Genomic DNA, 19,058 nt, shown 5'->3' with positions numbered 1-19,058 from the left:
TACATCAAATCACAGAACTGGTAGCCAGTAATCCTGGAAACAAATCCAACTCTCAGTCACAGCAGAAAAACTAGCTTAATTCAACTGACAGAATTTGGCCTTATGCTTCTTGCCTAAATGGTCTATTTGGTGCCATGTGTCTCGACATATTACCTATGCAAATTTAGTGGGCACACAACTTCTTCAACAAGGCTCTTGCATGGCCTTGCTATATCAAAGTTATGACTGATTTTTTTTAGCATCTGAAAAACAGTCATACGCATGAAAACAGTCAGAGGCTAAAAGAGAACAATATAAATTTTAAAAGTTCTAGTGGCTGCTCAATATTATTTCAGTTTGCTGTTCCATTTACAAGTGATCAGGAAGCTTGCGTAACAAAATCCTGAACAAAGGACATGGGATGCCAAATGCTTCCTTCAGGAAACTGCTGATGGATGAGGTGTTACACTCCCAGATAACTCTGGCACACAATGCTTAAATTTCCCAGCATTTGCTACTGCTATACTGTCAGTATCCACTGATACCAAATGGAATTCAACTCATGATGTTTTGATAACATATTTCTACTGGAATCACATTATAATTTATTTTCTCACCTTGTATGTTATAGCTGAAAGCAAATAGCTACATGAAACTTTGTTGCTTTTTTATTTTAATGCTATAAAAAATTTACTAGATCAGAACAAAATAAAAATATTTAAATATAATTAACAAAACAAAAGCCTATGACAAAAAATGAGAGACTCTGTCAAACCAGTTTAGTTGTTCCAAATTAGCTTTATGAGCTTCTGTGTCAAGATATCCACAACGTATTTACAATCACAAACTTGTTATTGTCCTGCAAATGTTTATCTGGCACCCTCCTTTGTCATCTTTCTGTGGGAATACATCCTTGATTAGGGTGTACTTTATTTACTGCATTCCAATGTCATCATGCTAATTATGACGCAGTGTGGTCTTCCTATTGTACTGTGAAATACAATTGCAAAAACATAATACGTGAAGGTAGAGCTGTTTAAGGGCATTAGGCTGGCTCACATGGCAAAAGCATTCACACTACCTTGTCTTAGCTGCCCAGTTAGGTGCCAAAGGACAATCTCTATGGAGTCTCCATCAACAGGGGCATCAGAAGATGATTGAGAACACTTAAGTGCTCAGATTTGACGAAAAAATCTTAATTTTGTTGTAGTATGTTCACCCCACTCCTCAAGCACTGTGTTTCTGTATACTACCATAAACCAGGAGTCACAGCATGTTCTCTGAATGCAGTGATGGGACAGCTCAGATTCCTGATGCCTACTGGACTGGAGTCCGCATCAGAACTGCAAAAGGCTCCTGCTTGCTTTCAGTACGTGTTAGTACAGCTACTGAGGATGATTTACTGTGCTCCTGTCCATCATCCCATCACACCCCTCTCTGCAGCTTCACATTCACCCACAGCACCCCTCAGGTAGCAAGTCCAGCCTTGGACAGTCCAGCCAAATTCATCATTTAGAAGGCAGGGGAGCTGAGGTGCTTGCCTACTTCCCAAGGACCCTTTCCCAGAGGCCTGTCCCATTGTGTGTCTAATGTTGCCACACCATGACTGAACCAGGCTGGCCCACAAGCCTGGTCCCCAGCCAACAGAGGCTGCTTTAGAATATCTACTAAACAGGGGTAACTTCTATGTTAAAGTTCATACAGAGTAGGCTGGCAAGTGGACTGCTTGAACCAGAGGTTGTTGTTACCAGAAACTGCAGAAAATCCCCTGTCTGCTCAAGTTTCTCCCTTCAGCTGACATGCATGCATGGGGAAGGAAGTGAGGAGTATAGCTCTCTGCTGTGTACTGCAGGCAGCCAAGTGAAAACTAACCCAAATGAATAGGATGTGAAGAGAAAGCACTGGAAAGAGGAGTTAATTAATCAAGTGATTGTGGGCCCAGGCATGCTATTTACTGATAAAGCTGCAACAAGTGTGAACCGAGCTGGCTCCACAATGAAAGCTGGCAAAGACACTAAGGTAGAGCAGGCCACAAGCTGCAGTCATTTTATGTTCACGCTCGTAGCTCTCAAACATTTTCACCATGTGGATTACATCTTCATATTCTCACAAAAAACTCCCCTCTTTCACAATCATGTGAATTGTCTCTCTGCCTACTCAAAATTGCATAATCTCCTTGTGGTAACTGCTTACAGGAAAAATAGTAAAAGAAGTATCTAGAGTATTCTAACCAACTTTAAACATAAGCACAAGGATCTCACATGGCTTCTAGGTCCTACTTTGCTATGAAAAGTCTGCAAGCCTCAGGAAGCATCTGAAACAACCAAGTGAGGCTAAGACCTCACTTGGAGGATCAGGCAACTCACCACACAGTACATTCTGGAAACTTAAAAAGAAGAGAATATCTGTAGGGTAGAGGACATTGACACACAAGAACTCAACCAAGCTGGCTATGTTTTAGACTACAAAATCAACTGAAGACTTTCTGTTTGCACTGTGTGATCTTTGTTAAGAATTTTTTATTATAGAAAAACCAGAATTAAAAGCTAAATTGTGTTTTATCAACTAATACTATAATTAAATACAGAAAGGTTATGGAAAAATTTTAGTTGTAGATCTAACCCAAAAAAACCCCCAGGGTGATAATCTTAAGGAAAATGCTTAACAGTACAGAGAAAAGAAATTTAGCATATGACAACACTGTGGACACAGACAGTTCAACTGGTTTAGCTGAACTGGTTTAGTTGAACTACTAAAAAATTTGATTTAGGGAATTAATATACTGTAAAGCTCAACAGTTCTACTGCCAAAACCCAACAATATTTTTTGTTGTCTGTTGCACAAAAAATACATTTGTTTATTTTTCTATCTGGAAAACATAAAATATTGTCAAGTTCAATGAAATAATTCCACAGGAAAAGAACATCAGATTGCAAAAGAAAGCATCCAAAACCTTCAAACTCCTAAATCAGAAGTTGTTTAGACTTCTTTAAATCTGCTTCTCTTTTGTATGTATGCTGTAATACCCAGGATATCTAAGGTTAGATTTTCTCCCTCCCAGATTTGTGCAGTGATTTAAGTGGGTGAGTAGATGAAAACTAAAATTTGCAAAATGGCATCATGTTACCACACTTCTTCTGGAATTTCAAAGACAAAGATCTGTATGCCAGACAACAAGCCTACAACATATGCACTGTTTTACCAACATTTTAATCCAAACTACATTGGAACTGTTGTACACAGGCAATGAAAATGTCAGCAATTTCTGGACAGAAATTACTGACACGTGGTTACAAGACTCAGACTGTGACCTGACAGTATATCTGGGAGGAGAACAAGGTATGGAGCAAGACCAGGCTGTATGACAGCCTTCACCTAGAAATGCAAACTTCAAGGTCCCTGATATTGTACTCTGATTTCAAATACATATATAGATTTCTGGGTCTGAAGCTCAGCTCTGTCCCCCCACACAAAAAGTGTCCCATTTGTTTCCAGAAAGGGACCTAGTGATAAAAAAGAAAAAGCCAAAGGGAGGGATGGGAAACTTCCTGACAGCCTAAGCCTAACACAAATGCACTTCTCCAACTGAAGGTCATAAGAGACCTAACACAGACTGCGATGAACAGAAGCATATCAAAGCTCCAGGAATGCTTGACAAATTCAAGATGACAAGGTGGACTTACACTGGAGGGCTCAATGTGATCTGGATCCAGCCACTCCAGGCATGCTGGCCCTCTCTGGTTCAGCTGCTAGCTCAGGTGATAAAACAGCCCTTGTGGCTAGTACAGCTGTACACCTCACCTGCTAACAAACCTTCAGCTGCTTGAGAGAAGTCCATCACTCTCCAATCCAAAAATCTGCATAGAGCTCATTTCTATTACAGATGTGATAGGAGGTAACTCCTAACTTTCTCTTGCTAAACTGATAGTCCTCAAACTCAGAATATCCAACTTCTTAACATTTAAGCAACAGATTATACAACTAGAATCATCTGGTACTTATGACTTCTCAACAACAAACTACTTTAAAAAATATTTAGCATCCTAAAGTATGAAAGAAAGTCCAGAGCAAAAGAATCCCTTACCAGGCAATGATACTGCATTAATGCCATTCTGCAAAGGCTAACTCAGCAGTCTACTTTATTAGAATTCCATTTATGTGGGAAAAACCTTTTTTTTTTCCTACCTACTGAAACCTGATCATAGGAGAAACAGCATTACCAGACTAATTATTTTGTGAAACATCCTGTTTTTATTCAGTGTAGATTCCCAGTGAACTTCTGTCATCATCTGGACGCTAGACAGCATTCCGGGACACCAAGAGAATGCAGTAACATACCTTCAGAACCACAGATAATTAATGCTTTTAATGTCAGCATTAGTTGAGAATCTGTCACTGACAGCAGTTAAATTCCTGGGCTTTCCCTCCTGTAGACTAACAGGAAAGCACATTACTTTGTTTACTAAGAAAACTTTTTCAGAACTTAGGCTTAAAAAATTACTTTAAAGCAATCACAGATCTAAAATATAAATCTGTGATCTTGAAAAAAACTGTACATACAGTCAAGAATATAAAAGACAGAACCCAGGTCCACCTCCATTTAAACCCATGATCCAGAGCTCAAGTCCTGCTAACGCTTGCTGCAATTTGAGCCAGACTGTGTCTCATCAGGACCAGAATTCCACAGTCATGAGGATGCTTTTATCTGTCTCTTACAAAAAATGTTCAAGACTGCCCAGAAATGGAATCAAAATTGAAAAAGGTTTCAAGTCCCTTCAGATAAGCTTCTACCTCACAATAAAATCCTCAAGGTCTGATCAGATATACTTGGCTATTTTTCTGATGATTACTGTTAAACATCTCACTTGGGGCAAATTTTTGGCTCACCTAAAAAAAAACATATGTATGTATACACACAAACATACTTATTACTGTTAAACATCTCACTTGGGGCAAATTTTTGGCTCACCTAAAAAAAAACCATATGTATGTATACACACAAACATATATACACACAAACACACATATATATATAAAATGAATCAGTAACAGGTTACTTTGGAGGAACATAGCTCACAGGAAAGGATGCTGAATTCTACCCTCTCACGGTAGTTTACTCTAAGTCCTCACAAAGACCCATCACATAAGACTTTCCAGGTAAGTCAAGCTCAAAAAGAAACAGAGCCTGCCTGGAAGTTGTGACACCAGATTACCTATGCCACATGCAGAACCAAGCTGACAGTGATGTGTATTCCTCTAAGCCCTTTACTTTCTCTGTCAAGTTTCAAATGGTTCCCAGGCAACTGTAACAACATGGACTCAATCACTGCCTGCTTGCTGCTCTGCTCCATCTGGTCCCCCTTGGCATCATCTCAAAGAGGATGTTTCTGGTGAATAAGTAACATATCCGGGGTTCAGAGAGTTTGTTTATGTATTTCTGACATAGTGACAAATTAAACTTCTTTGCTGAAAGCTCACGGCTGTTCTGAAACCCCTAAACACAGCTGCTCTAATCCCCTTGAAGTAAGTTACTATTATGGTCACTTACACAGAAATATTCTTATTCATGCTTGGTTAGGAAAACTAACACTGATCCACCTTCACTTTGCACTAAACATTAAGATCAACAGATTTTCTCTAAGTTAAGAGCTAAATTAATTTTTAAGTATGGTTACCAATAAACACAGACATTTCTTACTTTACTTTTACTGCATGTCAGTAGCAAATTTTTACGTACACATATACATAATTCAATTCCATTACACCCTCAAATTCTCCCAAATCCTGCAACTGAAGCAGGGAAGAAGAGCTGCCAGCAGAACACTGCTGGTTTTGATAATCTAGGAATTTACCATTAGCAGATGTCCTGGCTACATTAAGCAAGAAAATGCATTTAAAAACCACTTAATGGTAGAATTTTTAAAAAGGTTTTGAACTTCTACATAAACATATTTCATAAATACAATTTGACTTGGCTGTATTAAGAGGCTATTTCTTACATTAGAGACATTTTTCCAGAAGCTTTACTAAGTTCATCCTGACAAACTGAACAAGTGTTGCTAATATACCCTTTGAGCAAAATGACAGCTTTGATCAGATCTGTGCCTCTCTTTCTGCTACATGATCTGTTCATCGCCCTGATACCTTCTGATCATTTATTCCTAGTAAGCCTCAAAAAAGTAAACTTCTTTAGGTACTTGTCATGGATTTATAATTTCACCTTTACCCATCAAATAGAAAGCCAGACATTCTAATATGTTATTTCAGGATTCCTGAGAAGTTTGGCTTAGTAAGAACTGTTCTACTTGAGTGATGACAGCACCATTTACAGACATGAGTTTGTGATAGCCTTAATCCAAGCTAAATGACTCATCAAGTGACAAAAGTGCATTTTGATCAAGTGGCCTTTTCTGGTCTTTGAACAGTCCATCTACTTCAACACAAGGGCAAAGAACAGCTGCAAAGGTCAACTTGAAGGAGAAAGTGAAATCACAGATTGGAAACTATCTGCTTTGGTAATGCATGATTTCAAATTTACATACTACTTCCATTCCTTCCACTCTAAATCCTACTCTTTCCTCGCATGCTGACTATTGCTTATGAAAACCACATTTATAGTGTAATGCAAACAAAACTGTGAAACCTCCAAAACCACATCTGAATAAAATTTCCTTCTTGCAGTGCTGCTCATCTGCTCCTCCAGCTCTGACACTTGAAATGACAAATGAGAAAGCAAGCCTTTCAGGAGAACTTCAGCAAAACATCACTCCTAAGAGAATCTCAAAAGAAGAATTTTCATCTGAATGAGTATTTTGCTAATTCCAGCTGACAGCAGATCTCACAGCAAGTTTAAAAGAAAAAAAAAGAAGAAAAAAAAAAGAGAGAAAAAAAAGAGATGGGCCCAAAAGCAAGTCCTGAAGTTTAAACAATTCCTGATACTCCTTTGGATCAAAACCAAAGTCACATGCCAGAGAAGAATGGTTATTCTGGGGAGTGCCTGATACTCACTCTTCTCTTGTTAAACTAAGAGGGCCTAATTGTTGCAGGAGACAATACAACACTTGTCTTCCTCACTCCAATTGCTTCTTCTTTGGAAGCCTTGTAATTCAGAATCTCAGCACCTCTTCTGGTGATGTACTCGGTTAATGCTTGAATACCTCCTTTGATTTTATGGATTTTGGATGCAAGCCAATAAGTTTAGCTCATTTTACCCCTTAATCCAGTGAACTTTTGTGCATATTATCTGAACTATGTATAACACTCAGTCTCTGAAAATTCTCATACAAAAAAAAAATGTCCTTACTTATTTTCAGGCACAGAAATGATTATTAGTGTTATCAGAGGCAAGAGGGAGAGTGGCCTAGTGAAGGAAGACTACAGCAAAGGTCAGGGCAGAGGGAATTATTCTGAGAATGGTCCTGATGGTAAACTTCTTCTACCAGTTATGCACGCAATTAATGACCTTTGTGTCTGCTGAAATGCAGAACTTCGGTTATTCCAGAAAATCTGTGGGTTATGTGCACAAAAATATGGTAATTGAAACAGTCCTGGCTCCCCCACAAGAGTATCACAGCTGCAGGAGTCTCTGCCAACTATGGAAACTTTCATTAGCCTTCCTAACATCACAGGCCAACATTTATATAAATCTCTTGGGGGAGAAAAAAGAAGATACAAAATAGAATGTTTAACCTATTGACTCTATGAACTATTTCAGCTGAAATGCCAAGAATGAATTATACAAGTATCACTACCACAGTAGCATTCTCTTATGACTCAGATTCAGGGGTGGGGCTTTACAGAGCCTGGTTGTGAGCATACTGGCCCAAATGTCTGCACTGGCCTCACACCACTTTTAAAACAGTGGCAGAGGTTTTACTTTCTTGAATAACTAGAAGCTGATCATGGAGAGAAAACAGGGAAACATCACCACTGGAAAAAAACAAACCAAACAACTGCTGCCCCACCCCCAAACAAAAGAACAAACATGCTGAAATCTGCATGGGATTTTCACCATGGTTTTATCACAGTGAAACAACCTTCAATGTAAGGAGAAACTTGCATGCTACTTTTGCAGAAACTTACACGAATAAGTATTTGTGTGCAGATGTACAGCTCCTTTGGCTTCATACATGTCCTAGCAAAATCAAAATCTTAAGTATATCATCATCTGCAAGCACTAAGGTAGATGAAAGGCAGAACTGGGAAGGGACTGTATTCCAGACTGTTCTTTTAAACCAGGCCTGCTTGTATTTACACTGAGGGCAATGGATTTGTGAAGCTCAGCCAAAGTATTATATTTATAAACCTTGGATTTTTTACCCAGAAATATTGCCTTCCAAAAGGTAGATAAAAGTAAACATTAAACTCACTCTGTGTGAGGCATGACTATGGAAGCTCTGTAAGCTAAGTGAGAAAGGGATGTGATTTTGACTCTCTTACCAGTAAATATGTCTGCTTTTCAAACATGCAAATGAAATCCTCACGTTTTACAGTTTATGTGCAAATACTATCCAAGGCAACTCTGCAGGACTTATTTGTTCAACTTTTTCCTTGTATTTCTAGTGCATCACTCAAAGACCTCTGAAGCTACAGTCACTTCATAGTTACTCAGTTTGTTGCTGCCCATACAAATACAAAGATACCAAATCTTTGTTGTGTATGTAAACCAAACACAGGATACCAAACAGACCACTGCAATCCTGTTTTAAAACACAAGGGACTTGCCCAAGTGCAATGGCTCTCTGAGCACAACACCTTCTCAACTGCAGTATGTAGCTTGCATGAGGCTTACACTGTTTGGTCACCAACCCTTAATAAAATATATTAATTTATATTTTCCAGAATAAAACCCAGTGATTTTGCAAAACAATTCCAATTGCTATTAAACTAAGTTCTCAACTTGGCATAGGGATTTAGTGGCATTAAATAGTGATGGAAGATGCAGGAATAAAGAGTGGAGCAATTTATAACAGTGTATTGATTCCATTATTTTCCTGCCTTAAAATGCATATGCTCATAAACATTTGATTTGGGGCACTCCCAGCTGATATCACACTTGGAACAGCAGATATCTACCATGAATAAAACTCCTGTTGTAGTTCTTCATTCTTAATCTTGCAAAAGACAAACACATGATTTGTAAAATCCTGGACTCGTAAAACTGACTTAAATTAAAAATTCAAGCTACACAGTAAATACGCAGAGCTTCAGCTGATTTACTGAGTTGTATTTTAGGAATTACTGTACTCTGGCACCAGGGAAAAGCATTCAATGACATTACTTTCTACTACAAAATCATCATGCTACTCAATTTTAAAACCCTGTACTTTTATTAAGTACTAAGGAAGACATTCATCACTAAGACAGAGATTCATATTGACATGCAAATCCTCAAGCACAATGAGCAACACAGATTTTAACAACAAATATAAGGTAAAACTACTCAAAAAACAGGCACCTGGGCAGTGCAACAAGTAAGGAACTTTTCCCATAAGGGGAGACAGAGAAAAAGAAATTCTATGGTTAGATGGTCTCTTCACAATCTGACTGCTGGGAATCATGAAAGATCTCCTGTCTTACCTCATATCCTAACTAACTTTAGGTCCTTTACTGCTCCTGAAAGGGTGACAAGGCTCTAGCTCTAACCAAGGATATGGAGAAGCCTCAAGCACATGGAATGCAGTTAAAAGCAGACATACTTTCATAAGAAAAAGCAATCTACTCTTTGCAGGTCCTGCACTTTTAGGAATTGCTTTAACTATTATAGGTATAACATTTTTTGGCAGAAAATTATTTCTAAAGGGCATGTTTCTTCGATGGCTGCATTTTGTACAGCAGCAATCATCCCAAAGGACTGTTCTTCATACCATCAGTGTGCACAGGAATTACAAAGGAATAAGAGAACTCTAGCTGACAAAACAGTCTCTTTGCAAAAAAGTAAAAATGCTTCTCATCACGCAAGATTCAGATTAGTCCTATCAATATCTGTGTGCATACTTAACTTCATGCACAGAGTCAATACATAATAAAGTTCAGTATGTAAACAGTGTTGGAAAGAGCAGAAATTAAATAGGTATGCAAATATAATTTTTGTTTGTACTGTACTGTTACTTGAACCTACCTTTTCCTTGATATTTACATGAGAATTGATTTCTGCCATCTTTATTCAGAGGAGAGTAGTGTCTCTGAAATGAGAAAAAAATCAAAGAGATTATTTTGGAGGTTTTAGTCCCAACCTGTCAAAGCTACACCTGTAATGACTAATTGCATATGCTTACCTGTAAGCATTAGAGAAAAATGAGAACACAATGTCCTGCACAGCAGTGCTCAATCCTGCCAAAGGTAAAGCTAGTCCAAATTTCCTACCTTCCCCAGATTAGTTTTGCAAGCACATTTAAAAATGCCTTATAGCTATGAATCTGGATAAAAGGCATATCACACTTCTCCCAGCCATGTCTCCCATACCCTGTTCTGAGGCTATAAGAGTAGGAGTACCTTAGATGAACTCAACAGCTCCTGTTTTCTCATACACCAGCATCCTCAATTTTAGCCAAAATAATTTATCAATTAATGCAGTCCTAAAAAGCAGCTAAATGTGCCAGGAGGTTGGGCTGACAAGCGCTGCATGGCTGCTTGTTGTTTGTTTTTAGTTCATAACTAATTCAGAAGATTTAGTCACACAGCTCCCACTGAAACTAACAGGGTCTGTAGATTTAAATCTCTAAGTCTTCTCTGAAAACTTGGGCACATGAATGGAATTTGCATATGATTAAGAAATCCTGCAATATACTTTCTATTTCCAGTTATGTGGCTGGGTGACTCTACCACATGATGAAGAGTTAAACACAGGGAAAGGAGGCCTGTTGCCTATTCTTGCCTCCATCAAAACCAACTGCCTTGAATTTCACTAAGGAACAGAGCTGAATCTTCACATTTTAAAATTAAATCACACACGAAGAATTACAGCAAAGACTAAGTCAAATGAAATACAAGCATGGTTTGGTCACTATCTTTAACTCTATTGTACACTAATAAAAAGGTATAGATATACGAGAACAAACCCTTAAGTTCATTTTAAGTTTTTAAGTTGGAACATATCCTTTTCTCCATTTAAGCATTTGCTATGTGGACTGATGTGTTCCAAAAATTCTTCTAAATCTCTTTGAATGCCCTTAAACAATCCTCCCTCAACTTCTTCTTTGAAACACAGAAGTTTAGTAGAGTTCACACTCCAGAAATTAAGCACTTCACTTGCAGTATTCACTGACAACTTCTACATCTTATAATTAATTTCTGTATGCAGCCATTTTCTAGCTAAAGAGATGAGAGCTAAGGAAGCATATGGGGAAGAGATAACAGAAAAAAGAAAAAAGTTCATTTGAGTTTTGGTCTGACGAAGAGCCAAAAGACAAAAGTAACCATTTCAATTGCCAGCTATTAAAAAGACATGCCTGAAATAAGTAAGGTTGCTCGTGCCATCTCCATCTTACTATACTATGAATAGATGCTCTATCAGAGCTCAAATACCTTTTACTTGTGTTAAGTCAGTGGCTCAAATGCTTAGCCAAGGCTGGAGTCTCACTATGTCTGATAAGCCTTCTTGGCAGCTGGGCCACTGTGTCACTGGGAAGGCCTCACTGTCTGCTGGTACCTCAGAGCGGAAGGTGGCCCTTCCTGTCGCTCCTTGCATCACGAATGAAAGAGCTCAAATTAGTTTCTTTGTCAAGGCCACCCAAAGGCTAGAAGCAGAATTAAAAACATCTGGACAGAGCAGGCAGGAAGATCGCTCAGAAGGTAAGTCCAGGGCAATTCCATTTCCAATACTTAGTGTGTTCCAATAACAAAAGGTGTTGAGAAATGCTTGCAGCCTGTAGTCCCTAGACAATTATTTTTAATGTACTTGTCTTTTGCTGTCAGCTATTTCTCACGCTGAAGGGGCAAAGAACATGAGATACAGATGATAAATTTTCCCATGCCGACTGGAAAAGTTGGCTCTAAAGTTACTCTAAATCTTCATTTCCTTTGCTGCTTCTCATAAAAGCATGGCTTCTATCTAGTGACATCAAACCCACGCTGGATGGGTCCTATTCTCTGTTTAAGGGGTAACTGTATTGTAAAGAACAGTTAAGGAATTTAACTGGTTTGCTCTTGCATCCAGTACAGAGCAATGTTTGTAATGTTAGAGACAACTGATCAATGCACTCTTGCATACTGATTCAAACACACTTAATCTGATCCAGCCCCTCATAACAACATTAACCAAAAAAAGTTTATCTGTTCCTGAAGAACCAAACACACAACACAGAAACAAGCTCACTAAAAGACGTAACAAACTCTTTCTAGCTTTAAAAGTTTATTAATCTATAAAAACTACTAAGTAAAGTGAAAAGATATATTTTACTTTAATTCCTCAGGTTCTTTTTCAACATGTGTTATCAATTTTGTACCAAAATTGTACATTTTAAAACTGCATCTTGTATGAAGTAAATTAATCCAAATAATGATACTTTGTGAAAGCCTCATGCCTCTCAACCAAGGTTTCTTCAAATATACTAGCTAAATAATTCCTGAAATTTAAATTAATTTTGCTGATTAAACTCGACTACTTAGCCAATTCTACTCTTTGTAGCAATGCTCTGACTTGAGTTAAAACCAGACATCAAAACTTTATTCAACACCTTGCCAGAATTTGATGTGTCTGTTCTCCGCTGTACACTGCAGGTGTTACTATGATTATAGCCTTCTACCAGTAAATGTGGTGCTGATTCAGCTAGCTTGCAACTGCAAGCTATTTCAAAAAGACCTGGTATGCTACATGAAACATACCCTCTGCGTCTTTCTTCCTTTCTCTTTTTTCTTTCCCTTTTAAGATAAAGAACTAAGAGGACACCAGCTTTTACAAATGGACCCATTTCTCTATACTTCACATATTCATTAATATGCATTTTACAACTGTCAAAATGAAGTTGCTAAAACTGAGTTGGAGCTATTTTTCATTCACCTTCTCCAAGGACAGATAATTGAAATAATATTTATAAAACACTTGCTCGTTTAAATAACTCAGTCCAGCACTGCTTGTTACATAAAATACAGATGATACATTAAAAAGAAAATGTCAATGCTGCACTAATTTTTAAATGCATCATCCTTTATGCTATACTTAATAGTTAACAAATTTAAATTTCTCATTGTAGCACCAACTGATTTATTGACTTAACTAGTGTTTTTTCTCTGGTGTTATTTTAATCTCAGTATTTAGCAATTAATTAGTTTTTGGCCCTGTGGCAAAAGACTACAGCATACCCAGAATTTTATGAACAAAATAGTCCCACTGAGGTTTACAAGCTTTATCTCCAGGCCTGGACCTAAGTTTGAGCTGCTACATTCTCATCCTCAGCTCTTCAGCAAAGCCTCTTTCTGTGCGAGCTGTGGAACATCAAAGCAGGATCCTCAGCTGAGCCCAAAAGGCACCTAAAGCCAGGGGAGAACAGTCCTTTACATGTCACCAACATCATACACACAAAAGAATGGTTGGAGAAACATCTCCGACAGAAGATTTTCTGCACTGGCCAAGATTAAGTTAGTACAAGTAATAAATTCAAAAGATAGAAAACATACTGTATATGAGAGATTGTCAGCTTGAATGTCAGTTTACATGCTTTGTCTTTCTCCACCATCTCCTGCTTCCATTTCTGCTCCTGAAATGTCATTGCAAATCATGCCAAAAGACTTCCAAGAAAAATAAATTAATGCAAAAAAAATCCCAACAAACTACAAAATCCCTTATATGAATGGGTCATTCATTTCTGATACAAATTTCCAAATGCACTACCTGCAGCAGGAGATCACTCTCAGTTTCTCATTACATCCTGACCTCAAGTACTGACAGGGTGTTTTTTCTAAAGCTATTACACACATCCAAATGAGACATTTCACTTGCCTTGTAAAATGAAGCATTTCAATTGCATTCAGGGGAATGCTGCAGAGAAGATTGCACTACTTTTGGCAGTTTTACTTCTCTCCCCTACCAAACGAAGCAGTTTGTGTTAGTCTGTGCAGTTTAAGCTACCATGAACCCGATCTAGGGCATCTATAGTGCTGGCACATAATCTGTCCTGCTGACCTTAACTGTAAGCAGCAACGTCCAGCAGGCAGACAGTTACAGGAACGGCCTTTAACCACTGCAGAAAAATATGTCAGAGCTCACCTGACACAGCCTAAAATATGTGCTGCTGGCTCAGCCTTTACAGAAGTTTCCTTTCTGTCTCCAAGCAGCAGTGAAACCCTACTGCTGCTGTGTTAAGCATCCCAAGAATGCCCACCACCTTCCCACGGGTACCAGCATCAGAGGTATTTGGCCCACAGACACCTTCCAGCCAGCCAGACCCTCAGGTAAAGCTGACAAACACTCCATTCTATACAACATTATAGGTGGGGGGGGGATTGCCTGCATCAGAAGCATCAAAGAATCACAACAATTCTGTGTCTTGCCACTGCTGCAAAACCAGGCACATTTAAATTTCACACATCAAAACCCTGTCAGATGCTAAGGTTGCCAGAAAGATATAATTTGTGAAAATACCCTGTCACAGTAAAGTCTATCAGAGTAGAGACTGTGTGTGACACCTGCTCCACCACTTCAACATCTGAAAACACAACTTTGGCAAGGGGGATCAGAAAACTCCCCATTAAACAGCACCTAATAATCTGGTGTTGGGAGGATTTCCCATCTGTAGGCTTATGGATGAATGCTTTCCTACATCCCAAAAAAAGTCTTAGTTCCTCATCTACCCACTGCAACTGTTTCCTTTTATAAGGAAATACTACCCCAGCAAGCCAAGAATTCCAGGTCTAACCGACTTGACCCTTGCCAATGCTTCTCTAATCCCAGTCACTGAGTGAGCTTTGTCTACGAAAAGAGAAACTAGAGTTTACAATTTTGTCACTCAAATTTTTTCCATGAAGTAGAACAACATCAAAATATGAATTTTAATTAAATGTAATTTTCTATTTTTAATTACAAATAATGTTCTCATTTCCAAATAATTCAGTCAAAATCTCCCAGCTCCTAAAAGCTAGACAGGTATGGGCAGAACAAAGGAATCACAATTTTAGAGAAACTTCAAAAAAGAAGAAGAAGAAAGCTAAGTACCTGTGCTGGTTTTGGCTGGGATTTAGTTAATTTTCTTCACAGTAGCTACAACACAGGGATATTTTAGATACTGCCAGCATTTCTTACACAGCATCAAGACCTTTTCTGCCTCTCACCCCACCCCAGCAGCGAGGAGCCTGAGGGGCACAAGAAATTGGGAGGGGACAGAGCCGGGACAGCTGAGCAAAGGGATATTCCATATCATATGATGTCAGGCTCAGCATACAAAGCTCTGCCACTCAAAGCTCACTCCCATGGGGAGGCAGTGAATGAGCAGCTGTGTGGTGCTTAGTTGCTGGCTGGGATTAAACCATGACAGTATCTAATGAGATTGTAGCAGCCTGCACTATGCTTTCATCTTCTCTATTTCTACCTTCTCTACAGAATTACATCTCATTTTCAAATGAGATTCCTATCCATCCATATATATTATATTACACTGTCTTGCCTGCAGACTTCCACATGCCCTAGGTAAAAGCAAAACCAGCAGAATCAGAGACACATGGCCTCCACTGCACATTTGAATTTGTTTCTCATTATACAGAAATGCTACTAGAGAACTGCAGCTGAAGCCTGAGATGAACACAATTTTTCTGATGCAGTTTTAAGCTAATATTGTTGCACCAGAAAGACTGAAAAAACTCTGAGAGTGAGATTCCAGAATTCAAGCATTTTAGAAAGGAATTATTTTGGTTTTCACTCAGATTTTATTTAAATAAAAGAAAAAAATTAATCAGGTCAAATGGGCAAATATCAGCATGCCACTGTTTGTGAAACTACAAGAAATACCACAATTCAGACATCTGTCTTCAGTATCTTGAGATTAGCAATGGGTATGATTTTCTATTTGTTGTAGTCTCACGTCTAAGGACAAACATAATAACTAAATGCATAAACATAACCAGAGTCAGGAGCACCCAGGACATATTAACAAGTATCCCCACAGCTGTCCTTTTAGCCTTTTGTGTCACTAGAATGAACACACCTAATAAAACCAACATAAAATGTTATAAATACAGAACTGGTGGTTTCCAGTACTGTTTTATATCTTTCTAATGACTGCATGTAAAAGTTTTCTATGCACATCATCATTTGGTATTTCCTGATTTTTGGAAGTTTGAGATTAGCCACTTCAGACTAGTTAAGCACCCCAGATAAGTTTCATGACATCTGAAGGCTTCAAAATCCTTTCTTTTAAATGCCTGCATAAACATATGTATGGAAGTGCACAAACATTCCAGAATATTCCTCATTTGCAGAGCCCAGTCCCGTTACTGTCCCTGGTCACGCTTGTCTCAATCACAGAATGCAGCTTTTGCCTCTGTATTCTGCCTCCTGTTCAGCTACTGCAGCCAGACTCTCTACTGGTCACCAAACTGTGCCTGAAACCCACTGGCTGCAGATCTGAAAACAGGATGCACGAAATAAAGCATCTCACTGATTCCACATGTAGCTCTGGACTCCTACAGAAAGGAGGCTTATGCTCCCTCATTGTTTATCACCTCCTCCTGAGGATTTCTGAAATGCCTGACTACACAGTTTGAGGAAGAAGCAGATGTCTCAGATCTACAGCTTTGCAGGCTGCTTGCTTGGAAACAGGCAGTAAGGGGTAAAGGTTTGGAAAATGTGCAGTGGCACATCAGGAACTCAGTTATGCTATTTAACACTATAAAGTCCATATCTGAGAGACCAGAGACCTATATGCTAAAAAGAAAAAAGGGACAAAGGTGAGAGTGGGATATGTGAGGAAGGACAGACCTTAGCACCTGGGTCAGTGTCCTTCTGTCTCCTATCCTCCTCAGATTTCTGCCAACAGCAGGAATGGCTCTATGCAGGTACCACAGACACACTGTCATGTCCAGTCAGTGTTGCAATAAAATGGTTAGGCATCGGTAAGTTCTGTACCTCATTCTGATAAAACCCCTTGCTCTTTGACCTTGTTATGCTCTCCCCTTCCTAAGCAGAGATGGTACCATCCTTGTAACCCAGGGAGAGCCTGTGCCTCTTGTCAGCTGACTTGCTTCCCTCTCCCAGTTCCTGCGTGTGAGAAGCCAGACCACTGCTTATGTGGGCTTCACAGGCATTTGTGTTTTCACAGAGGTGTGGCGTGTGAGGGATCCTCAGGTCATCCCTGCACTTGGTGTTGCAGCTCCACTGTATGAGAATCCTGCAGAGGAACACTCTAGCCTTTAACAAGGCCACATTAAGAGATGGTCAAAAGAAAGCTACTGACTGCTATCTTCCCCAAACTCCATTAATATTTCATCCAAACAGTTTACAAGTATTCAGTGATATAACCATAGCTTTGGACACTGACATCACAAAAGATTCTGGCTGTATTTTCTATCACTGCTCACCCTTGGTTACAAGTGAGGCTGCTAGCAAACCCTCTTCCTGTACAGCCCTGGAATGCTGGGTCTGTCCCACTGAAGTGAAGCTCTTCTTTTACACAAGTTTCAGTGTGGCTTCCCCAGAGACTGGTGTCACTGTACGAGCTGGTGTTTGCTCATGGCAGGTGACTGACACCCTTGATCAGTGACCACCAGTTACACCTCAGAGATGAAGTGTAACAACCTGTAGAACACAGCTTGGGCTGAGAAGGATCCAAACAGTAGCTTATATTAAGGTCATTAATGCCATCCTGCATCTGAGCAATGGAGATCAATTTAAAAAGCACATAAAGAAAGGTCAGCTCTGCATTATTTACAGCAACTTACTGGAATGAAAAACAGAGCTGCAGGAAGGGACACATGCAAATCCTGTGCAGAGCTATGTTTCCATGTTTCAACAGACAGGTACCAGTGCAAAGTAAATACTCTGTAACTGCTGACATACACACACATATATATATATAAGTGTATATATAGATATATAGGCAGGCACACAGACAGAAAAGGAATGCATTAAATGTTTTATGAAATAATCATATTTTTAAGTAAAATAAATTTGAAAATAAACTAAGCACCATTATTTTTTAATAAATAGCATTCTAAACATTGAAAAACTTCCCCAAAATACATGTGGCAGTACACCTCTTAAACAAAATCCAGGAATGCAAACAAATGTCAAATTTCTGGAAGGGAGTCTTCTTGCACAGCAGCAGACTTTTCCATTAAAAGGATATTTTATAGGATAGAAGAGCTATTTCCTAGTGAACATTCAAGAGACTTAGGCACAACCTCTGAAAATTCCTCCCATGCTCTTTCCATACTGATTAGGAGCCAAACACTTATTTTCAAGCCAGATCCTTTCTAAAATTGCACAACTTGCCATGTGAAGTAGAGTCAGCAATCTAAAGCAAATATTTTCCCACCTAAACTGATGTACATATCATGTGTTTGAACTCCCTGTCCTGCTGGTTTTGTCACCTGAACAACTATCAAATATACTGCTAAAAGTCTGAGTGGTCAAATGCACATGTAATTCTGAACTGAGGTGACAGCACTTCCTTATTGCTCTTCTTTTTGACCCATCCAGTTTATACCACCCATTTACCAAAGAACTGAACTCTCAGCAACACCGACTCTACTCCACATTAAGAAGCTCTAGTGAACTACAAAAATACCAAAAGGCTGAAATAGCATAAGGCAGAAAGTCTCCCAACAATTTTTCATTTCATGGTAGAAAATTATCGACTCATTATAATCTTTGGAATTTTGGAAAAAATTAGGAGTCCTGTTGTATAATTGTTTATATAAAGAACATGAAACAGCTCAAATAGAGACAGAAAAAACTCATTTCAGCAGCCCAGTGACTAGAGAACGTCTACAGACACTGAACATCTAGTGCCTGTTCCAAACCTGCTTGCTGCTACACTAGAAGAGTACTTTAACCCCTAGGCCATTCTTAAGAGGTTTTTCTCAAAAGAGTTGTCTTATTTCCCTCAAACACATCTATTAGCCTCCTAGAACCAGGTAAGAGCCAGCAA

At 38.9% G+C, this 19,058-nt stretch overlaps 1 protein-coding gene across 7 annotated transcripts in view; it reads right to left on the bottom strand.

Moving 5' to 3' along the window:
• Nucleotides 1-19,058, bottom strand: part of SPATS2L (spermatogenesis associated serine rich 2 like) — a 78,738-nt gene that overhangs the window by 32,182 nt on the left and 27,498 nt on the right. For all 7 annotated transcript variants that reach the window (XM_039719146.1, XM_039719648.1, XM_039719232.1 and 4 more), the window contains one exon: nucleotides 10,100-10,163. In XM_039719146.1, the coding sequence (XP_039575080.1) occupies nucleotides 10,100-10,138 (39 nt within the window). In that variant the 5' untranslated portion in view covers nucleotides 10,139-10,163. The remainder of the gene's footprint in view (nucleotides 1-10,099; nucleotides 10,164-19,058) is intronic.

This window comes from Passer montanus, unplaced genomic scaffold, assembly GCF_014805655.1.
Source record: "Passer montanus isolate IOZ18808 unplaced genomic scaffold, ASM1480565v1 scaffold1, whole genome shotgun sequence".
NCBI lineage: Eukaryota > Metazoa > Chordata > Aves > Passeriformes > Passeridae > Passer > Passer montanus.
Note: the sequence above shows the minus strand (reverse complement) of the source record. Positions and strands in the feature narration are given on the sequence as shown.